Source organism: Musa acuminata, chromosome BXJ1-11 (assembly GCF_036884655.1).
Source record: "Musa acuminata AAA Group cultivar baxijiao chromosome BXJ1-11, Cavendish_Baxijiao_AAA, whole genome shotgun sequence".
NCBI classification, from domain to species: domain Eukaryota; kingdom Viridiplantae; phylum Streptophyta; class Magnoliopsida; order Zingiberales; family Musaceae; genus Musa; species Musa acuminata.
This window is the reverse complement of record NC_088337.1, coordinates 10,537,863-10,558,270: the sequence shown is the minus strand read 5'-3', so window position 1 is coordinate 10,558,270 and position 20,408 is coordinate 10,537,863. Positions and strand designations below refer to the sequence as shown.

At 35.0% G+C, this 20,408-nt stretch overlaps 1 protein-coding gene across 4 annotated transcripts; it reads left to right on the top strand.

Annotated features, from left to right (window-relative positions):
- The first annotated feature begins 2,567 nt into the window (after positions 1-2,567).
- Positions 2,568-18,211, top strand: LOC135583045 (nicotinamide adenine dinucleotide transporter 1, chloroplastic-like). 4 transcript variants are annotated; one of them, XM_065089833.1, is made up of 9 exons: positions 2,568-3,028; positions 3,110-3,223; positions 14,411-14,517; positions 15,051-15,099; positions 15,204-15,313; positions 16,867-16,961; positions 17,056-17,144; positions 17,247-17,329; positions 17,438-18,211. In XM_065089833.1, the coding sequence occupies exons 1-9, from the start codon at positions 2,959-2,961 to the stop codon at positions 17,672-17,674; spliced, it is 954 nt and encodes a 317-aa protein (XP_064945905.1). In that variant the 5' UTR covers positions 2,568-2,958; the 3' UTR covers positions 17,675-18,211. The 4 variants fall into 4 exon arrangements, with proteins under 4 accessions (XP_064945905.1, XP_064945907.1, XP_064945904.1 ...); XM_065089835.1 differs by having other exon boundaries at positions 2,574-3,028; positions 17,274-17,329; XM_065089832.1 differs by having other exon boundaries at positions 2,576-3,028; positions 17,235-17,329.
- Positions 18,212-20,408: the final 2,197 nt, after the last annotated feature.

Sequence of the window (20,408 nt, the reverse complement as noted above, 5' to 3'; positions counted from 1 at the left end):
CCGAAGAACACAGGGGCAATGTAGCAAAGGATGGTAAATAAAATCTTCAAGCACCAGATCGGGAGGAATGTCGAGAGATATATATACGACATAGTAGTCAAAAGCAGAATGATTAACTCACACTTGATAGACCTAGCTGAAACTTTCATATCATGGTCCCTTCCTATTGTCCTTGGGACAACATCGATTTATAATAGTTGGGATTGACTACTTCACAAATTGGGGTAGAGGTTGAACTTTCATGTCTGTTACAGAGAGGTAGGTCGAAAGATGAAAGATTGTCACATCCCATATTTATAAAAAAGTAAATCATTATTTTATTATTCATAATTTACAAAACTCTTTTTATCTTTGAATTCAAAATCCCTATCTTTATAATACTAAATTTTTATAATTAAAAAAAGAATCACATCTTCTTTATAAGGTCATAAATGATGAAAAAATCTCCTCTACCCAAACCTCATATCTATTACAAAATCATAGGTTATTTTAAAAATAAATATAGGATAAAAATATATTAGTAACCACACATATTGATAAGAACCTTTGAAATATCATCAAAATAATCGTTAGTGCTCATGAAATATATATAAATATTCATAATTTAATATAACATGATAATATATTAGTTTATGTATAAAAATAATAATAATTCTTATGTTGTAAGCAAAATCATACATCAATCATATGTAATATATCTCAATGATATACTCTTATAATAGCGGATAGAAATACATACTCTATGAGATGGATTCCTTTCAACGACTAATGAAGAGAACTTATATCATACTCTCAATAGTAAATAGAGCGGTATCCCTCACTCGCCCAAGTAGAGACACATTCCTCCTAAAAGCAAATAAAAGAATTATCTAACCGTCACATCTAATAGCTCGTTAATCCCCAAAGGGAATCATCCCATCTACCTTTAGTAGAGATACATAAACAATCATAATCATTCATTTAGGTCATGATAGAGTAATGCATAGATTGATACAATGGTAGCATTACTATGGAGGTGATTGCTTAAAAGCGATGAAGGCAACCCAATGGGGTGGAAGGTGATTAAGCGAGATATACGCCAGGGGTAAAGCAATAAAAATGACTAGGAAGGGATATTATATGGGAATAAAACAAAAGAAAAACATTTTGCAAGAAATAATGGAAACTTGAAACATTTTTAACAAATTTATCATATATATATATATATATACATAAAATAGTGAATAAAAATTTTCAAGTTTTGATTATTTTTATATTCATGAAAATAAATCTAATTTTTTAATGTACAAGAATAATAGAATTTTTTTTTATTTATCTAGAGCTTAAACTCGAAACCAACCATACATCATATGATGATAAACGCTGAAGATTTTTGTTGAAGATTTTTTCCTCAACCTCTGTAGATCTATTAGTGAAAAATCAAAAAGTGTATTCAAAGTAATTCCTTTTGTAACTTAAATACCAAAATCTTAAAATATATTGTATTTATATAGCAACTAACCCTTAATTGTCAAGGGTTTTTTCTTCTTCAAGCAAAAACTTTTTTCGTGAGGCTTCAAGTAACTTATCCTCCAAACAACATATTTTTAATTAAAAATATTTATCAACCCCATTAATTTATTATAACATATGTGATATGAAGAATAAAACAGAACTTTTAGGCGGAAAAAAAAAGGAAAAATCGCTTCAACTAAGTATGATTCTTAAGCTTGTGTATGCACAAAGAAGTGAGTTAAAATAATGTTAAATCATGGTAAAATGTGTTGTCGCTTGATGACTGTTATTATGTCTTATTTGTTTTCAACAATACTTGATCTATTGTGATGCGATTAAATATTGTAAAGTTACTGCCCCATGACACCATGTCTTATCTTTATTGAATTGGTTGTGTGCATGGCCATTACAGTTTTTTACAATCAAAACAATTGCATGGCTAAGCCTCCAACACTACACAAATTCAATCAAATCAGGAGTTAATTGCAGAAACTGCTTTGGTTTTTGTCTAGCAAAAAACTATGAATGATTCTTTTTAATGAGAAAGTGAGAACGCGCATGCTAGGAGGAATGCTATAAAACTAATACAAATATATAATTTTATGAGAAAGATCACCTCCATCTTTTTAATCCAAAGCTTGACAAAGAGGTTATAAGTTAAATATATTGTTTTTTTTTTTATTTTCGACAACATATTAAAACTACGATTTCATCTTTTGGTTGCTTCACCAAAATGATGTCCGACCCGTTGTGATAAGAACAGTTGTTACTTGTGTTGACGATTCAAAGCCGCCACATTGGGCTACGTACGTATCAGCTCCCAGCACCACATCATTGGGGGTTATTCCCAACCACAGAAACCGTGCAATCTGTCCTATTCTGGCGGGTCCCAAAGAAATGTTCACACGCGTCGGTGAGCGAATTGTCGAAATCCACCAAAAGAATCCCGGTAACCGCAGCCATCACGGCCAATTCCTGTAATTCCCGCACCGTGAATTGGGAGTCTCCTGCTCGAGTAGAAGCAGGCGATCCGAGCACGGACGGCAGCGACTCATCGCGTCCGTTAAAATAGGCTTTCAGGATTTCCCAGCAGCCGTCGGGATCGAATCCAACGACCAATGTCGCTTCCTAATCCAATCGTCCCCTCTTCGCGCATCATGTGACAGCCTCCGTTGGAAACAGCCTACGAGGGACGTGAGGAGGAGATGGAGGAAGGGGAGGAGAAGGCCTTCCGATAATGGCGTCGCTCCGCAGTCCCTCGTTCCGATCGGAACCCTAATTTGATCTTCTTCCTGCTGTTCGATCCTTCTCGCTCCGGTTGAGTCCTTGCGAGGAGCTCCTTGGTTCTGGCTCTCGAGCCCATGCGACGCTGGATCTCCGCTACGCCCCTCCCGAGAGAGGAAATCCAAGTTCTCGGTTGGTGCCCCTGCCTCTATCGATCCGTCTTCGGCACGAATTCCCTCGATGGCGACCGAGACCCATAGCCTTACGACCAGAGGACTCCTCTGCCACGCCGCCGCCGGCGCTTCCGCTGGTACTCCCAAATCTTTAATTTCCCCATCTTATTATGCGAACATAAGTTTTTATTGGATTATTTGCTATGGTCATGGTGGAGTTTGGAATTTTCGGATAGGTGCCATTGCGGCTACTTTTGTTTGCCCATTGGATGTGATCAAGACCAGGTTGCAGGTCCATGGATTGCCAAAAATAGATAGCAATGGTGCTAAAGGTATGGATTTTAGCTGTTTGGATCATTTTGATTCCATTTTTGCTGACATATATTTTTCTGTATTTTTTTAGGTGCTCTTTTGGTTTTTGTACCTCATAGACATGCCTTCTTTATGGTGGATAATTTAGATGTCTCTGTTGTCAATTAATGCATATTCTGGAATGTGTTGACACGAGGATCTTAATATGCATTGAATAATTTGAAGTAATTTAAAAAATAAATCATCAATCTTGCGGTCTTTTGTATAAAAAAGCTTGAATAATTAAGCTGCCCAAGTTGTTCTCCGCATTAATTTTTTTAGTTCTTACTAAAAATTTTGTGATCTTATGGTCTATGTACACAGTATACAAATACATAGACTTCCCAATTGGTTCCCCATCTTGGTTTTTCTTTTTTAAATTAAGGTTTAAAAAAATTTTTGAAGAGTGAGCTTTATAACTTTGAGAAAGAAACCAAGATTTAGGTGACTCAAACTGCCACAATTAAGTATGCTCTCTTTGCTTCTAATCCTCTCTTTCGAGATACAATTTTTCAACACTCAAGTAGGCTCTATTTGTTTGTGTTCTGTTTGTGCAATTTTGCTTTGGAAGTATTCTACGATCTTGGCATCAAAAGTTCCTATAATAAAAGTCTCTAAGATTAATGGCTGCTAGTGTCAGAATGATACCAAAATGAATACGGGAAACAAGAGAAAAGGATGACAGAAGATCCAACTAAAAGGATGTGTACAATTAGAAAACAAGACAAAATAGAGAAAAAACTTTTACAATTAGAAAACAAGACAAAATATAGAAAGAATATAATAGAACAAAGGGGCTTGGTAAAGCATGAAGAAATGTGGGACATGGACAAATAGGGAGAAAATGCTTGGAAATAATGTTGTTGTCAATGGAATGAGAGGCAAATATGAAAGGGGAAAAGGCGAAAGTCGGTGTTTGAAAATTCTAAAGTGTAGAAATATATTTTAAAGAAATCCAATTCATAAGCGATGGATGGGACAACATTCCTAGATTAGACTTGCTATTTCACAGTTAATTCATATGATCAATGGCCTTTCCACTTATACATTGTTATTTTTCACCTCAAACTGCATACCACTTTTAAATGCTTTCCTTGGACAACATCTAAGCATTTCTACAATGTTTGTCAGACTTGAAATTTGTATATACTAAAATAATAATTTCAACACTCAGTTTTGGTATAAATCTATAAATAGATAGTTTGAGTGATGTAAAATGAAACTGTGTGCTGTACCTCTCTGGTTTGAAACTTAGACAATATATGTATCTAACTTTTGTCTGCAGCAGAAATGTCATAAGAAAAGCCTGAATAACATAACAGGGAATTTCTATTTAAGTCATGTCATAAATTTAATGCCATAAACTAACTTTCCTATTAAAATTATTCTCTCTTGATTCAAAGTCAATTTGTTACAGAACATTATGTATATTTGGCCTCAATTATGTGAATATTTTGTTAAATGGGTAATTGAGCCTTCAAAGTGATGCCAGAGCATAGATATTGGTGCTACATCAACTAGAGTGCTAAATCTCATGTATTTACATCATATGGTGATAATTGAAGTATACTATCTCTGCCGTTTGTAGTGGTTAGTCTGTTTTAGAATGTGATTCTTGGACATATGACTTGAATTAGAATCTGATAGCCTCTGTAGTTGGATGTGATTGAATCACTAAATATCATCTCTAGTGTGAATGTGCCTATCGCATCTCCAAATTTATAAAATGTAATAAATCATCATTTTATTATTATTATTCATAATTTACAAAATACACACACCCCACCCCCCCCCCCTCGTTTTTCTTCATCTTTGAATTTAAATCCTTGTCTTTACAATAGTAAATATTCTATTAACTAAAAAAAGGATCACATCTACTTGGTAGGGTCACAAGTCTCTTCCACCTAAACTTCATATCTATTACAAAGTTATAGATTACTCTGAAAATAAATATAAGGTAAAAACATATCAGCACCCACACATGCTAGTAGGAACCTCGGAAAAATCATGAAAATAATCTTTAATATTTATGAAACAAATGTCAATAATTTAATAAAAATAATAATATATCGATTCATCATAAAACTTACGCATAAAAAAAACGATGATAGTTTCTTATATAATAAATAAAATCATGCATTAGCCACGTGCAACACATACATAATAACTAGATAACAAAAGTATATATTACACTCGATGGTGTACTCTCCCAACAGTGGATGGAGAGGCAAACTCTACGGGATGAATTCCGCCTAACAACGGATAGAGATAATCCATATCGCACTCCCAACAGTGGATGAAGTAGTATTCATCACCCGCCTAAGTGGGGACACGTTCCTTCCAACAACGAATGAAGGAACCATCTAACTATCAGTCTATTGGCCCGCTAATTCTCGAAAGGAATCGTCATTCCTGCCCTTGGTAAGGATACATAAACATTCATGATCATTCATTTATATTCATCTATTCACTCACATATGCATTAAGAAATCAATATGATCAAATATTATGAAAGATCATGCTTGATGTATGATCTATTAGATAATCTTCATTGGTGGCTCCATATTATGATGGGCTCACAGCTCCTTTCATTGGTTGCACTTCCAATATGAACCACTAGCCGAGTCACATCGACTACATGGTAACAATCATATCAATATCATAAACTTAGGAAAAGTAAAAAATCAATAATTATTTTCAAATGACATATTTAGATAAAACCTTTAAGTTCATCAAATTATAAAGACATGAAACATCAATCTCTTAATAGTCTCAATCAGCTAAAACCCTAATTGGAATAGCTTAATTGACTTCAACCAAACTCAATTCGTTTATAACCTAATGGAATCGACCTCAAATTCTTATAGAATCGATCTGGAATCACCCTAGATTGGTCTAATTTAGATTTGATTGATTTTGATTAGGTCAAATAGGTTTAAACTAGTTAAGTTAGTATGGAATCATCTTAAACCGACTTTAACCGATCAAACCTGTCTGTTTTAGTCAATTAACGATCTTAAACCAATAAAGGAAGAGGAAATTGGACTGTCATATGGTGTTATCCCAAACCGAACCAACCCACTTGAGTCTTGGACGGGTCACATGCGCTGCATATATCTGTTCTAAGAAATAGGTTAAGTTGAGGTACAATGGCTACATAGAGGAGCGACGATGTGTCTAATGTCAATCGCTTAGCTAGACGAGCTTAACTTCATGGACTAGGCTAAGCCTCACTCATAAGTTGGGCTGAGCCTTACCACCAAATTGGGTCATGCTTGGCTCGTGAGTTGGTTGTACCTAGACACATGAGTTGAGGTCATATCTGACCCACGTGAACTAGGTCGTACCTAGTGTTAGGAACGAGTCGGCACTAAGAGGGGGGGTTGAATTAGTGCAGCGGTAAAAACGTCAGCTTGAAAAATATTTCGTTTGATGAAAATCGATATCATAAAGATACTTAACTTGAAAGTATATGGAAGCGTAATGAATAAGTAAAGCAAATTGCAGTATGTAAATGGCAATAATAGAAATGCAAACCAGAGAAGAACACGTCAATTTTATAGTGGTTCGGTCGTCCGACCTACATCCACTCCCGATACCTCCTCCAATGAGTTCACCGGCTTCCACTATTGATCTTTCTTGAAGGGCAAAGATCAATCACCTCTTTACAGAACTTTCACAAGTGGCTCAATCTCCTTTTACAAACTTTTACACTTAGAAATGATGGAGGTGAACTCTCAACTTTTGCAAGCTATTTCACTCAAGGTATACAATACCGTATCGTACCGATGTTTCGAGGTTGGCTCGGTACGGTACGGTACGGTATCGTGTACCGCTCGGTACACCAGGGCGTACCGAGTGGTTTTAAATAGTTCTTCCTCTTACTGTAGCAGTGCTACAGTATAGCACTGTAGCATGTTTCGTCCGATAGCGGACGGTTCGCATACCGGTATGCCGTCGGATCGGTACGTATCGCTCGTACTGAGCGATACTATTCGAAACTATATACCATGATTCCACTATAGTATGGGATCAATTCTTATCACTGCTCTTTCTTTACCAGTTGAGAAGTAAGGGGTATTTATAGCCCTCAATTGGCTTTAAAATTGGAGCCAAAAAATATCTCATCCCGGATTTCCCGTGTCCTAGAGGTACCACCGCTTGTGCCGGGCAGTACCACCGCCTGCAGCACTGATATTGGGCGTGAACAATCACCCAAACTGGCGGTACTACCGCTTGGGAGACTATGTCTGGGCGGTATCACTGCCTGACACTGACACTGGGCGGTACCACTACCCAGACTGGTGGTACCATCGCTTGACAGTCTGACACAATCTCGGAGACTGTGCCATGACGGTGCCACCTGTTAGGTTACTGTTTGGGCCTTTCATTAGGCCCAACACAGTTTATACATGGGCCCAACTAGCCCCTAATTGGGTTGGCCTAATGCCAATCCCAATTATGTGCTAACTATGAAATTTAAGACATACACTAAGCAAATCCGGTCCGGTTAGTCTAGGTTTCTTCCGACGAGCTTCCAACGATCTTCCGACGAACTTCCGATAATCTCTCGACAATGTTCCAGCAGACTCCCGGCAAGCTCCTGGACTTCACGACGATCTTCTTGGCGAGTTCCGACGAGCTTCTTCGACAAGCTCCTGGACTTCTCGGTCAATTCCGGTAGAACTTCCGACAAACGTCCAGACTTTCGACGAACTCTCGAACTCCCAACGAAATCTCGTTCTTGACTCTGGGACTTCATTTTGCTTTATTCCTTAATCGCTATCGTAGTTAATCCTGCACAAATAAAACCTAATTCGATCTAGACAATTATTACAAAGCTTGAATCATATTGTCCGGTATGTCTTTGGTCCCCAACGCTTCTTCCGATTCTTCGGCGCATCATTCTCTCTTACGGCCTATTGTCGAATCAATCAGTTGTCCTCCGCAACTCCGATTTCCTCGACATAATTTTCGCTCTTCTTGGCCCGATGCCCGAACTCATGGCCCGAAGCCTTCTGTCAATACGTCGATCGATCCTTCGGTTCGACGTCTAATCTTCTAACATCTTTTTCTCCGGCCTAACATGATTCTTCCTGCTTTAATTGTCTCTCCCTGATCGAAGCTACCTGCATCACTCAAAACGCATATCAAATCATAAACACTAACAATTGGTTTCATCATCAAAATCCGAGATTCAACAATCTCCCCTTTTTTTATGATGACAACCAATTGATGACGGAGTTAACTTTAACTCCCCCTATCAATATGCTATATTAATAGAACTCTTGGATTTAAAAATCCAAGCAACATGTATCATGATAAAATCATGCATAACATCATATTTCTCCCCCTTTATCATCAACAAAAAGGAGAAGTGCAACTATCAAGTGTTTAAGATATAATGTCAAATCATTGCATAATTTCAAGTTTTTGAAACATCATATATCATCGTATAATTTTAGGTTTTTGAAACATCATTGCACATATCATTATACAAGCTAGTAAGATAGCGAGTATTGAATATACAAGCTAGCAAGTTTTAGAGATATGTAGAGTTTAGCATATTTGCTTTTCTTTGTAATGTTTAAGCTAGTAAGTTTTCGAAAAGGAATACAAGATAGCATTTTTGCCTTTTGTTGAAGTGTGCAAGCTTGCAATTCTTGCTTCCTTTTGCAAGTTGCAAGTTTTTCTCCTTACAATTTGTAAGCTAGCAAATTTAGCAAGTGATACATCATATTAGAAACTGTAAGCTAGCGATATTTGATATGTTCAAGAAAGCAAGTTCTTTCTTCTCTTTTGAGATGAGCAAACTAGTAAGTTTTGCTGCCCATTTGTCATTGTAAAAAAGAAGGGATGGTTGCAAAACTTTTCCCATTACATCATTTTTCAAATCATCACATGAAATATATCAAGAAAAATTAACTTGGTGATGAGATATATAATTCATGAAGACAAATTATGAATATCAAAAGATAAATTATGATTCTTTTGGATAACTCAAATAGCGAAAAGTAGACTCATAGTAAATGATCTTAATTCATAAAAAATCTCATATTATAATTCCAAGAATTCATAAGAAAAAATCATGATTCATTTGATGAAAAGATTATTGATTCATGCATTTGAATAAATATTTTTAAACTATTATCACTTCAACTCATCAATTTGTCAAATCAACAAAGTCACTTTCAAGAGATTCAAATGAAATAAAGAGATTTATCAATCTCTTGAAATGTCAGTGATTTCCTTTCTCCCCTTTATCATTGTAAACAAGAAAGAAGGGAAGAACATAATGGTGTAAAATATTTCAATAATTACACGGCATACAAGCCATAAATACGAAGAAATCATGTCATGAAAGATAAGATCATGTGACTACCAAAAGACATGATTCATATAGTAAATCTCCTCTTTAAAAAAATACTAAGAAAAAATCGTAGGAGTACAAAAAAGAGATCTTGATTCAAAAAAAAAAATCTCAAGTAATTCCAAGAAATCAAGATCATGATTTGGATAAAACTCATTTAAATTCAAATCATCAAAATCATTTTCATAGTCTAAGAGATTCATAAAAATGATACAAATAGATTCATCAATCTCTCTTTTTGAAAAATCGATAAGATAGAAAAAAAAAAATTTGCAAGAAAAATATTTTTCTCTTTTTAGTTGTTTTAATTTAAGTGATTGATTTCATGAATGCATGCCCTTGTCCTTTTCGTCAAATCAAAATATATATCATCGTTTAAAACCGAAAGAGCAAATCTCATTATGGAAATCATCAAGATCAATAAACCATAAATTACCTAAAAATCATCATTACTTTAAATCATCATGCATAATTAAATATAAAATCGTCAAGTATGATAGTTACATTATTTCATATAAACATGCTTTTTTCATTTATGCCAAATCAAAACATGCATCATTTTTAAAATCGAAAAAACAACTTTCATTATGGTAAAAATCGATAAACCATAAATTACAAGAATCATCATGCATAATTTTGAAATATAAACTCATTAAGCATGATCATTATGCATTATTAAATCATCAAGCATGATTTCATTAAACATGAAGCATTTTTAATCACATTCAAAAATCATCAATTTAGAACACATTATTTTTTCTTAAAAACATACATAGGATTAATCATTAAATTTACATTTTATTGTATTTTCATGAAACATGCAATTATCATTATCATTTTCAAAATTAGCTAAAAAAAGAAAAGCATGATCACCTTTTATTTATATTTTTATTTATTTCTAAATTTAAAGATAACTCATGAAAAGCATCATGTAATTTCGAAATAAAGTAAAGGGTTTTTGGTTACCTCGTCATCGGAAGTCGTGAAGGAGTAGTTCGCCACCTCGCATTTGTTGGTTTACTCCTCGTCTTCGGAGGTACTCGTTTCATCCCAAAGTGTTTTCTTCTTCTTCTTTGGCAACCTCTTCTTTTTTAGTTCATTTTTAATTTTCGATTCTTATTTTATGAACTTTTTAAATTTTAATATTAAGAGTTTAAGATCATCATTATCACCATCACTTGAGTTTTCTCTCAAGTAGTCTTCTTTTGTTCTAACTGTCAAATCCTTCTTGTTATTTGGAAGGTTGTTCTCAAGTTCGTCATGTGCCACATTGGTCATTTCGTAGGTCATCAAAGACCCGATAAGTTCTTCGATCAGAAAATAGTTTAAGTTCTTTGATTCTTGTATTGTCATTATTTTCGAATCCCAATTTTTAGAAAGTGATCGTAAAACTTTATTCACAAGTTCAATATTCGAAAAACTTTTACCAAGAGATTTTAGACTATTGATAACATTCGTAAAACGGGTGTACAGGTTTCCAATAGTCTCGCTTAGCTTCATCCGAAAAAGTTCAAAATCATGTATCAAAAGATTTATCTTAGAATCTTTTATTCTACTAGTGCCTTTGTGTGTGATTTCAAAGTATGCCAAATATCAAAAGTCGTTTCACATATAGAAACCCGATTGAATTCGTTTTTGTCTAAGGCGCAAAATAAAGCATTCATAGCTCTAGCATTTAAAGAAAAAGTATTATTCTCCAAATCATTCCAATCGTTCATTGGAAGAGAAGACCTTTGAAATCTGTTTTCGACCATATTCCATAAATTTAAATCAATAAAAAGTAAGAAAACTCTTATTCGAGTTTTCCAATATATGTAGTTCGTCCCATTGAACATGGGAGGACGAAAGATAGACAAGCCCTCTTGAAAGCCGAAAAGAGTCATTTCTCTTGGGTGTTAAACCAAATGAGAAATAACGTGGCTCTAATACCAACTGTTAGGAACGAGTCAGCACTAAGAAGGAGGGTGAATTAGTGCAGTGGTAAAAACGTTGGCTTTAAAAATATTTTGTTTGATGAAAACCGATATCATAAAGATACTTAACTGGAAAGCGTAATGAATAAGTAAGTAAAGCAATTTGCAGTATGTAAATGACAACAATATAAATGTAAACCAGAGAATAACACGCCAATTTTATAGTGGTTCGGTCGTCCGACCTATATCCACTCTCGATACCTCCTCCAATAAGGTCACCGGCTTCCACTATTGATCTTTCTTGAAGGGCAAAGATCAATCACCCATTTATAGAACTTTCACAAGTGGCTCACTCTCATTTTACAAACTTTCACACTTAGAAATGATAAAGGTGAACTCTCAACTTTTGCAAGCTATTTCACTATAGTATGGGATCAGTTCTTATCACTTCTCTTTCTTTACCAGTTGAGAAGTAAGGGGTATTTATAGCCCTCAATTGGCTTCAAAATTGGAGCAAAAAAAGGTCTCATCCCGAGTTTCCCGGGTCCTGGCGGTACCATCGCCTGCAGCACTGACATTAGGTGGTACCACCGTCCAGTCTGGCGGTACTACCACCTGGGAGACTGTGTTTGGGCGGTACTACTGCTCAGACTAGTGGTACCACCGCTTGACACAATCTCGAAGATTGTGCCATAACGGTGCCACCTGTTGGGTCACTGTTTGGGCCTTTCATTGGGCCCAGCACAATCCATACATAGGCCCAACTGACCCCTAATTGGGTTGGCCCAATGCCAATCCCAAGTATATGCTAACTACGAAATTTAAGATATACACTAAGCAAATCCGGTCCGGTTAGTCTAGGTTTCTTCCGGCGAGCTTCCGGCGAACTTCCAATGATCTCTCGGCAATGTTCCAGCGGACTCCCGTCAAGCTCCTGGACTTCACGACGATCTTGTTGGCGAGTCCGACGAGCTTCTTCGGCAAGGTCCTGAACTTCTCAGTGAATTCTAGCAAAACTTTCGATGAACGTCCGGACTTCCGACGAACTCTCGAACTCCCAACAAAATCTCGTTCTTGACTCTAGGACTTCATTTTGCTTTATGCCTTGATCAGTATCATAGTTAATCCTGCACAAATAAAATCTACTTCGATCTAGACAATTATTACAAAGCTTGAATCATATTGTCCGGTATATCATTAGTCCCCGACGCTTCGTCCGATTCTTCGGTGCATCGTCCTCTCATGCGGCCTATTGCTCAATCGACCAGTTGTCCTTCGCAACTCCGATTTCCTTGGCGTAATTTTTGCTCTTTTTGGCTTGATGTCCGAACTCATGGCCCGAAGCCTTTTGTCGATATATCGACCGATCTTTCGGTTCAACGTCCAATCTTCTGACATGTTTTTCTCCGGCCCAACATGATTCTTCCCGCTTTAATTGTCTCTCCCTGATCGAAGCTACCTGCGTCACTCAAAACGCATATCAAATTATAAACACTAACAATTTGTTTCATCATCAAAATCCGAGATTCAACACCAAGCCGTATGAGTTGGCTCATATCTTGCCATATGATTGGGTTGTACCTTGCCACATGTGTTGGGTCATGCTTGGCCATATGAGATGGGTCGTACCTTACCACATGGGCTGATACGTACGTGGTCACATGGACTGGGTCATGCTTGGCCACATGGGTTGGGTCATACCTTGCTACATGGGTTGGCTTCTACTTGGTCACATGGGTTGGGTCATGCCTAGTCACATGAGCTAGGTCGTACCTGACTACATGGGCTAGGTCGTACATGACCACATAGGCTAAGTCGATCCGGTCTGACAAATCAACCTAACTCAAGTCAGACCCCAATTAGACTCCTCTTATTAAATTAGATTTCAATATTTAAAATTATTAAAGAATAAATCAAATTCATGAATTAAAAAATTTAAATTCATTATCTTAAATTTAAAACTTATTATATCATAGAAATTCACACATAATTCTTGAAACATAGATATATCTAATTAAATAAATTAGAACTATTATGTTAATTTAAAAATAAGGATTTTAATAATTAAATAAATATTAAAATTTACTTAAGCTTAAGAGATCAATATAAATCAAATAATCATTCTAACATTACAAATCAATTATCATTATTTACTAATCATGAAATTTCAAAATTAAAACATTATTGTGCATTATAAATATATAACAATCTCAACATCAAGATTTTAAAACATAAATCAAAGCTAATTAAAAAAAAAAAGGATCCTACCTCTTCTCGACGATCCTTTTCTCGGGATCATCTCCTTGAGAAATCCTCTCATTAATCCTCCCATTGTATTTAGTGAGAAATGAGGAAAAAGGAGCCCCCTTATATGGGAGAAGATAAAGATCTCCCTGAAAGGTAAGTAAATATTTATTTTTTATTTTAAATTTATTTATATTTTGCTTTCACACATAAAGATAGAAATATAATATTCATTTATTATGGTTTACACATAAAAATGGAATGTATACTATTTATTTCTAAAAATCACATCACTTATTAGGAAATAAATCAATTAATAATTTAATTGACTAGTAAAATTCCTAACTTATCCACATGATTAAGGAAATCAAATTTAATCATTTCCTTAACTATAATATACAAATATGGAAGTTAATAATAAAGAAATACATTATTTTTAGTAATTGATATAAGTTAAGAGAGAAATTATTAGTGATTATAGTGTCGGTCAATGCTGCTACATTGTGAAACTCATAAAAGCTTGCAGTTGTTAGTTTGTTGTTTTCATGATATTTAGCCGATACATCCAAGAGGCAGAAATTGTTTATCCTAATTGATTCATTATTCTCCAGAAATAATTCTTGTATTTATTTTTTTATTAGGTAGCATCATAATTAGAAGTCTTGAGCAAATAGTCAAAAGGGAAGGTGTTCTTGGCATGTATCGAGGATTGTCACCAACTGTTTTGGCGTTGCTCCCTAACTGGGCTGTAAGTCATTGTCTTATTCAGCAAGATGAAAATTTATGTTTGATCTATTTATAGAAGCTACATCAGGTAGGTTCTGTCATGGTCTTTTATCTAAGTTTCTTGGTGGACAGAATATTTTTGTAATTAGTTGGTCACTTATGTAAATTAACTGCAAGAGATTTGTATGGTGTATTGTGTTTAGTTGGTTAACATTCTTTTGCAGAAATATGATTGTTAGGTGGATATTCTGAGTTAAAATTAAAAAAAATTCGGGATTGACTTTTTGCAAAATTATTGTTGGGATAGAGATACAAACCGAGATTGATTTGTTGGTCACTTCCAATTCAGGAACCATGGTTATGTCTTGAACATTCTTTTCTTTTTTTCTGAATGCTTTCCTTCCGGAACTGACTTGAACATTACAAGATCAATGACATGAACATTGACTCAACCAGGAACTTGCATTGGCAGGAGCCTTGTGCGTTGGATTGCCCAATTTTTTTAAATTTATTTTTAACATTTCCCTTCTAATTTGTGATTTTCTACCTTTCCAGGTTTACTTTACAGTCTATGAACAATCAAAAAGCTTACTTTCTTCAAATGGTTAGTATATGTATATGACATATTCATATGAAGTTTGTGTCCTTTCACTGACTAGTTTCAGTTTGCTCTCTTATTGTACTTTATGAAATTCAATACTTGGATAGATGGAAACCATCAACTATCTATAGGTGCCAATATGTTTGCTGCATCCGGTGCTGGAGTTGCTACTACTATTGTGACAAATCCACTCTGGGTTGTCAAGACAAGATTCCAAGTATGTCAGATATGTCCAGCAATATATTTTAATAGGAGAATATGTTAATACTGAGCACCTTGTTTGGTAGCAATTACCATTCATTCTGAAGCAAATTTTGAATTATATTATAGACGATGGATTCTTTTTTTTTACATGATGAATTACTTGTATAATGGATTCAGGATGCACTTTGGATCTCTTTTTGTTCTATTTCTTTTTCTTAAAGTTCTTTTGTTATCAGATAGTGGATAAAAGATGCACAAATTTTAGTTCTAGTTCTGCCACATTCTGTCATTTTCAAAGAATTGATCAGGGTTTTTCTTCTACTTGGACAGCTCCATTGAGAACTTTTATCATTGTGGATATTGTGTTTGTTCACAGGGCAATTTTTATACTCAATTCGGCAGAGTCTTGTCATAGTCTTGCATATTGCCAAGGATGTTTCCTGAATGGGGGCTATTCACATCCATGCATGTAGAGCAAACTTAAAGTTTGACGTTCATGCATTTGTCTCATCAGAAATTTGAAATTAAAGTTTCTGATCTTTACTTGATAACTGTGCTATGTCCATACATAAGTTGTTTCAGCTTGAAACTTCTTTTTCCCGTTAATTATTGTGCAAAATGAAGTGCTATAGAAGCAAGAATGTTGTTCTGTGTAGGCCAAAAACCATTAATTTTTCCTATTTCACTTTCCAGCTTCTGTAGATTCTCATTGCTCACTTATAGCATTCCTAATATCCTATTCTGCCTTCATCTTAGAAGATATTGAATGTCTTTAATCAGCCTTAGACTCAAATACACTTTTTAAATGATGATTTTAGGTTCTAGGTGAAGCTTACCTGCATTTATTTTCTCTTTTTTTTTATGCACAATTTTACATGGACTTCGATTTCTTGATTTTGTTAAATAAAATTTTACCTGATATTGTTATTTCATAGAGTTAAATGCTAAGACACTGCTAGGATTTTTGTGAATGTATCATTACTGTGAAATCTTAGAGGTCATTGGATCATATTCTAGTATCTCATCTAATTTCCTGACGTGTATATTCTTCACTGATCATCACAATTATCATATAATGACAGACTTTAAGGATGCCAAAATAAACTCCTCCAACTGAGTTATTCTAGAAAGCCATTTATTGAACTTATCTAGTATTATTTCCCAATCCACAATTTCAGTCTTAGCAAATTCACAATTTTATGAGGTACATTGAAGTATAATCAGGATGTTAGAAAAATAATTACTAGAGTTACCATTTTAAAAAGTTGGCACCTTTTTTCCCTGTAAACAAATCATCTAAATTCATGTGGTCAGTATGCATGATCCTTTAACAGCTAGTGCATAATGGTCATTCTTTTACAAGCTCAAGGTTTACTGGGTTGCACTCACATGTAAGAAAAAACATGAAGGACACCAATTGGCAGCAATTAAACCAGTGTGATTATATTTTTGATTTCATGATCCATGGATCTTTAGTTCTTTAAGGCATGCATGGAGAGTAAAAGTTACTTGTTGTCTGAATTATTGAGTTGTTATAACCTTAACCATTTAATGCACTATGTGCAGGCTCAAGAACTTAGGGTGGGCATGGTTCCTTATCAGGGTACACTAAATTCATTGAGGAGAATAGCCCATGAAGAAGGTATCCGAGGGCTTTACAGGTGAGGCCTTTTTGAAGAACTGTAATATGACATTATTGTAAATTCAACTTGAATATCATATTAATTGAATGTGCTGATATTATGTCTTGCACAGTGGTCTAGTGCCTGCTTTGGCAGGGATAAGCCATGTTGCCATACAGTTCCCTGCATATGAGAAGATTAAATGTTGCCTGGCTGAACGAGGTATTATCTATCATTAATCTGAAACTATATAGTTAAGTTATTATAAATCTATTAATTTCTTCTTTGCATTAATATATGCTCTTATGTTAGATAATACTACAGTTGATTCGCTTACTGCTTGTGATGTAGCTGTTGCTTCATCTATCTCAAAGATAGTTGCATCGACATTGACCTACCCTCATGAGGTAACTTCCTCTAGCCAAGGATATTAAAGTCATTCACCATGCCAAACAAATTTACCATAGACAGCATTAAGTTTGTCTCCATTTTCCATAATTATCTTCTTATGATAGGTGGTACGGTCAAAGCTTCAAGAACAAGGTTTTCGTGCTGAGATGCAGTATAAAGGTGTCATTGACTGCATAAAAAAAGTCTTTCGGAAAGATGGTATTTCTGGATTTTACCATGGTTGCGCAACAAATTTGCTTCGAACAACTCCAGCTGCTGTAATTACATTTACCAGCTTCGAGATGATTCACAGATTCCTAACCAATTTATTCCCACCCGAATCGAATCCACATGTGCTGTAATCAGGGATGATGCTCTGTCTACAAAATGTTGTCCTTGATGAACCACCCAACACATACATTCTGTGCCATGCTGCAATTCTTTTACCTGAAGGCTGCCTTCTGGTACTGACCTTATGACTTCAACTACAATCATGAGCTATGACAAACTTCCGGTGATGAAAAAGGAAGTAGGAAATTTTGGATCTATAGAAGAACATGTCGTATTTGGAAGCATAAAGCAATTGGATGACCACTGAAATTATTATTAGTGAGCTTTTGAGTTCTTTTGGTGTTTCATTTGTTGTTACGCAAGATTTTGCATTCTATAAGAACTAAAAAAATTCATGCTATTTTAGGGATGAGATGCTGAGACAAAATTGTCACTAGTGAACTACGATTTTATTTGGAGCTCATTTTTTTGGGATAGTTATTGGTAAATCAGAATTGTAAAACTGATGTTGATCCATTGTTCATAGTCATTTAATATGTTATAGAAGACAGCAAAATTAGTGTGCGGGTCCTACACAACAGATATGGCTACCAAATTTTTGGTCACTATGAATTGTCTCAAATCTCTGTGCTTCTCTTCTACCAAAGCTCACAAGTAGTTCCTTGTCATCCATATCTAATTATCTTTTTTTTATTTCTCTGTTGCAGCCATATATTTTTTTTCTCAGACTAGAATGAGATGCATAAAATCTGCACTTGGGTTCGAATTTACGAAGGAGAAATCATGTGGTATATATATATAATTTGACATGCAAGGATTTTAGATAAACTTGATACTGATGCCAAAGATGCCTTTGTGGTGTAACTCCATTTGGTAGCTTCTTAAAAAGCTTTATTTTTTACTGGTGAGATTATTACAAATTATGCAGCATTTAAAGCTGACCTACTATAATGATCTGTGGACTATTGTAATGATCTTCTCATCGCATCTAATATTGTTTATTTCTCATAAGAAATATTTTATAATTATATGTCTTCTTATTGGTATCACTTGTATAATATGATTAACATTTCTATACCTAATAGCGGTCATTTCATAAGAGCATGGAAATTTTGATTTCTCAAGACAATGACGTGAACAATTTTTATTCTCTGAATCTACTTTAACTATTTTAAAGATATCTGCACCTATAATTTGATTTTAGTATCCAAGGATTTAAATTTTAAATTATACCATAATTATAATTTGATTTGAATACGAGAAAATACATTATAGTATTCAATGATTTAAATTTCAAATTGTATCACTTGTATCGAGCAGTACATACTAGTCCTCCAGTAGATCGATATATAGACCACCTATTATCGGACGATTCACTTGAAATAGCCTTATATCAAATGATACGGTGTTGTATTAGATGGTAACAATCGAAATTTTAATCGTACCGCCCTGTAACAATATTCCAACAGTCAATTTAATCATTGAAATCTTTTCTCATAAGCTTTTAAACCCATCATCTCACCTATTATACTCCATTTCACTCTCACACTCTTTTAGCAATGAGTAGCAAAAGTAGAAGCTCTAATATTCACCAATACATGCTTTAGGAGCTGTTTTGGACATATGTGATTCATAATGATTAACCTACGATCTATAAGGAAATCTAGGGGCGTCATCACGTGCATAGTGGAAGAATAGAAAACAAAATCCCCAAATTTCTCATAAATTATGTTCGTCGTAGTGCGAAGATTAGTGCGCAAAATCCGTAAAATCAAAAACTATGTATATGAAAGATTATGTTTTACCTAGGGAGATTGTATATCCCTGAATCTTTGTAGATTTATAGGATAGGATGAAAGAAGTCAAGCACCCTCCTCTCTAGTGATGATCCACACAATAGGGCTGCAATGACGCTCCTCAAATCTCCAAGTCTGCTATTTGAGAAGAGGAGAGGAGATAGGAGATGACAACCAAGAGAAGCTCTAGTCTATGAACCTTTGGTTCTCTCCAATTTATAGAGGCCCTTGTCAACTTAACCATAATGGATCCTACCCTATTGGATATTGGATTTCCATCCAACTATCTAAGCTTCTTAAATTAGTGGATCTCTATCCAATAATCTTTCATTGGCTCTTATTGGATCTCATCTATAGAATTCAATAATTCAGGAGCTTATTGGATATCCAATAAGATGGGGACTCTAACGGATATCTTACATCCGAACCTCTACTCGTCACAATGCTTACCATATGTGTGACCCTCTATGCTTAATATTGAGCTGGCCATGAGTCATACCTATCAAAACTCCTTCTAGCTCAGTGAATTATTAGACCTAATATCCTAGAGACCTACTAGGCCACTACGCCATAATCCCCAAACGATATAGGAGAATCCAATCCATTAGACCTATCTGTCCTCAATTACTGTGTATCTATAGTTTCTCATCCATCTAATATCCCAAAGACTGTATACTGGACATAGTACCATCAGGCCCATATAGTTTCTACTTAAATCTCCCTCAAATCGGATTCTCCCGGAGAACTCTTTCTCTCTCAATCCGAATGACCCTAGCTAGGGATTTGTTTGAGCAAAAACACATAGGATATTCTTTTCATGACACCAAGAGTGGATGATCCTCTATCAACACTCAATAGTATTGAAAAATATTGGGGGTGACATCACATGCGCAGCGGAAGAATAGAAAAAATAAAATCCCCAATTTCTGAAAAAGATGTTCATCGTCGTGCGAAGATTAATGCATAAAAATCCGTAAAACTTAAAAATTGCGTATAGAATAGATTGTGT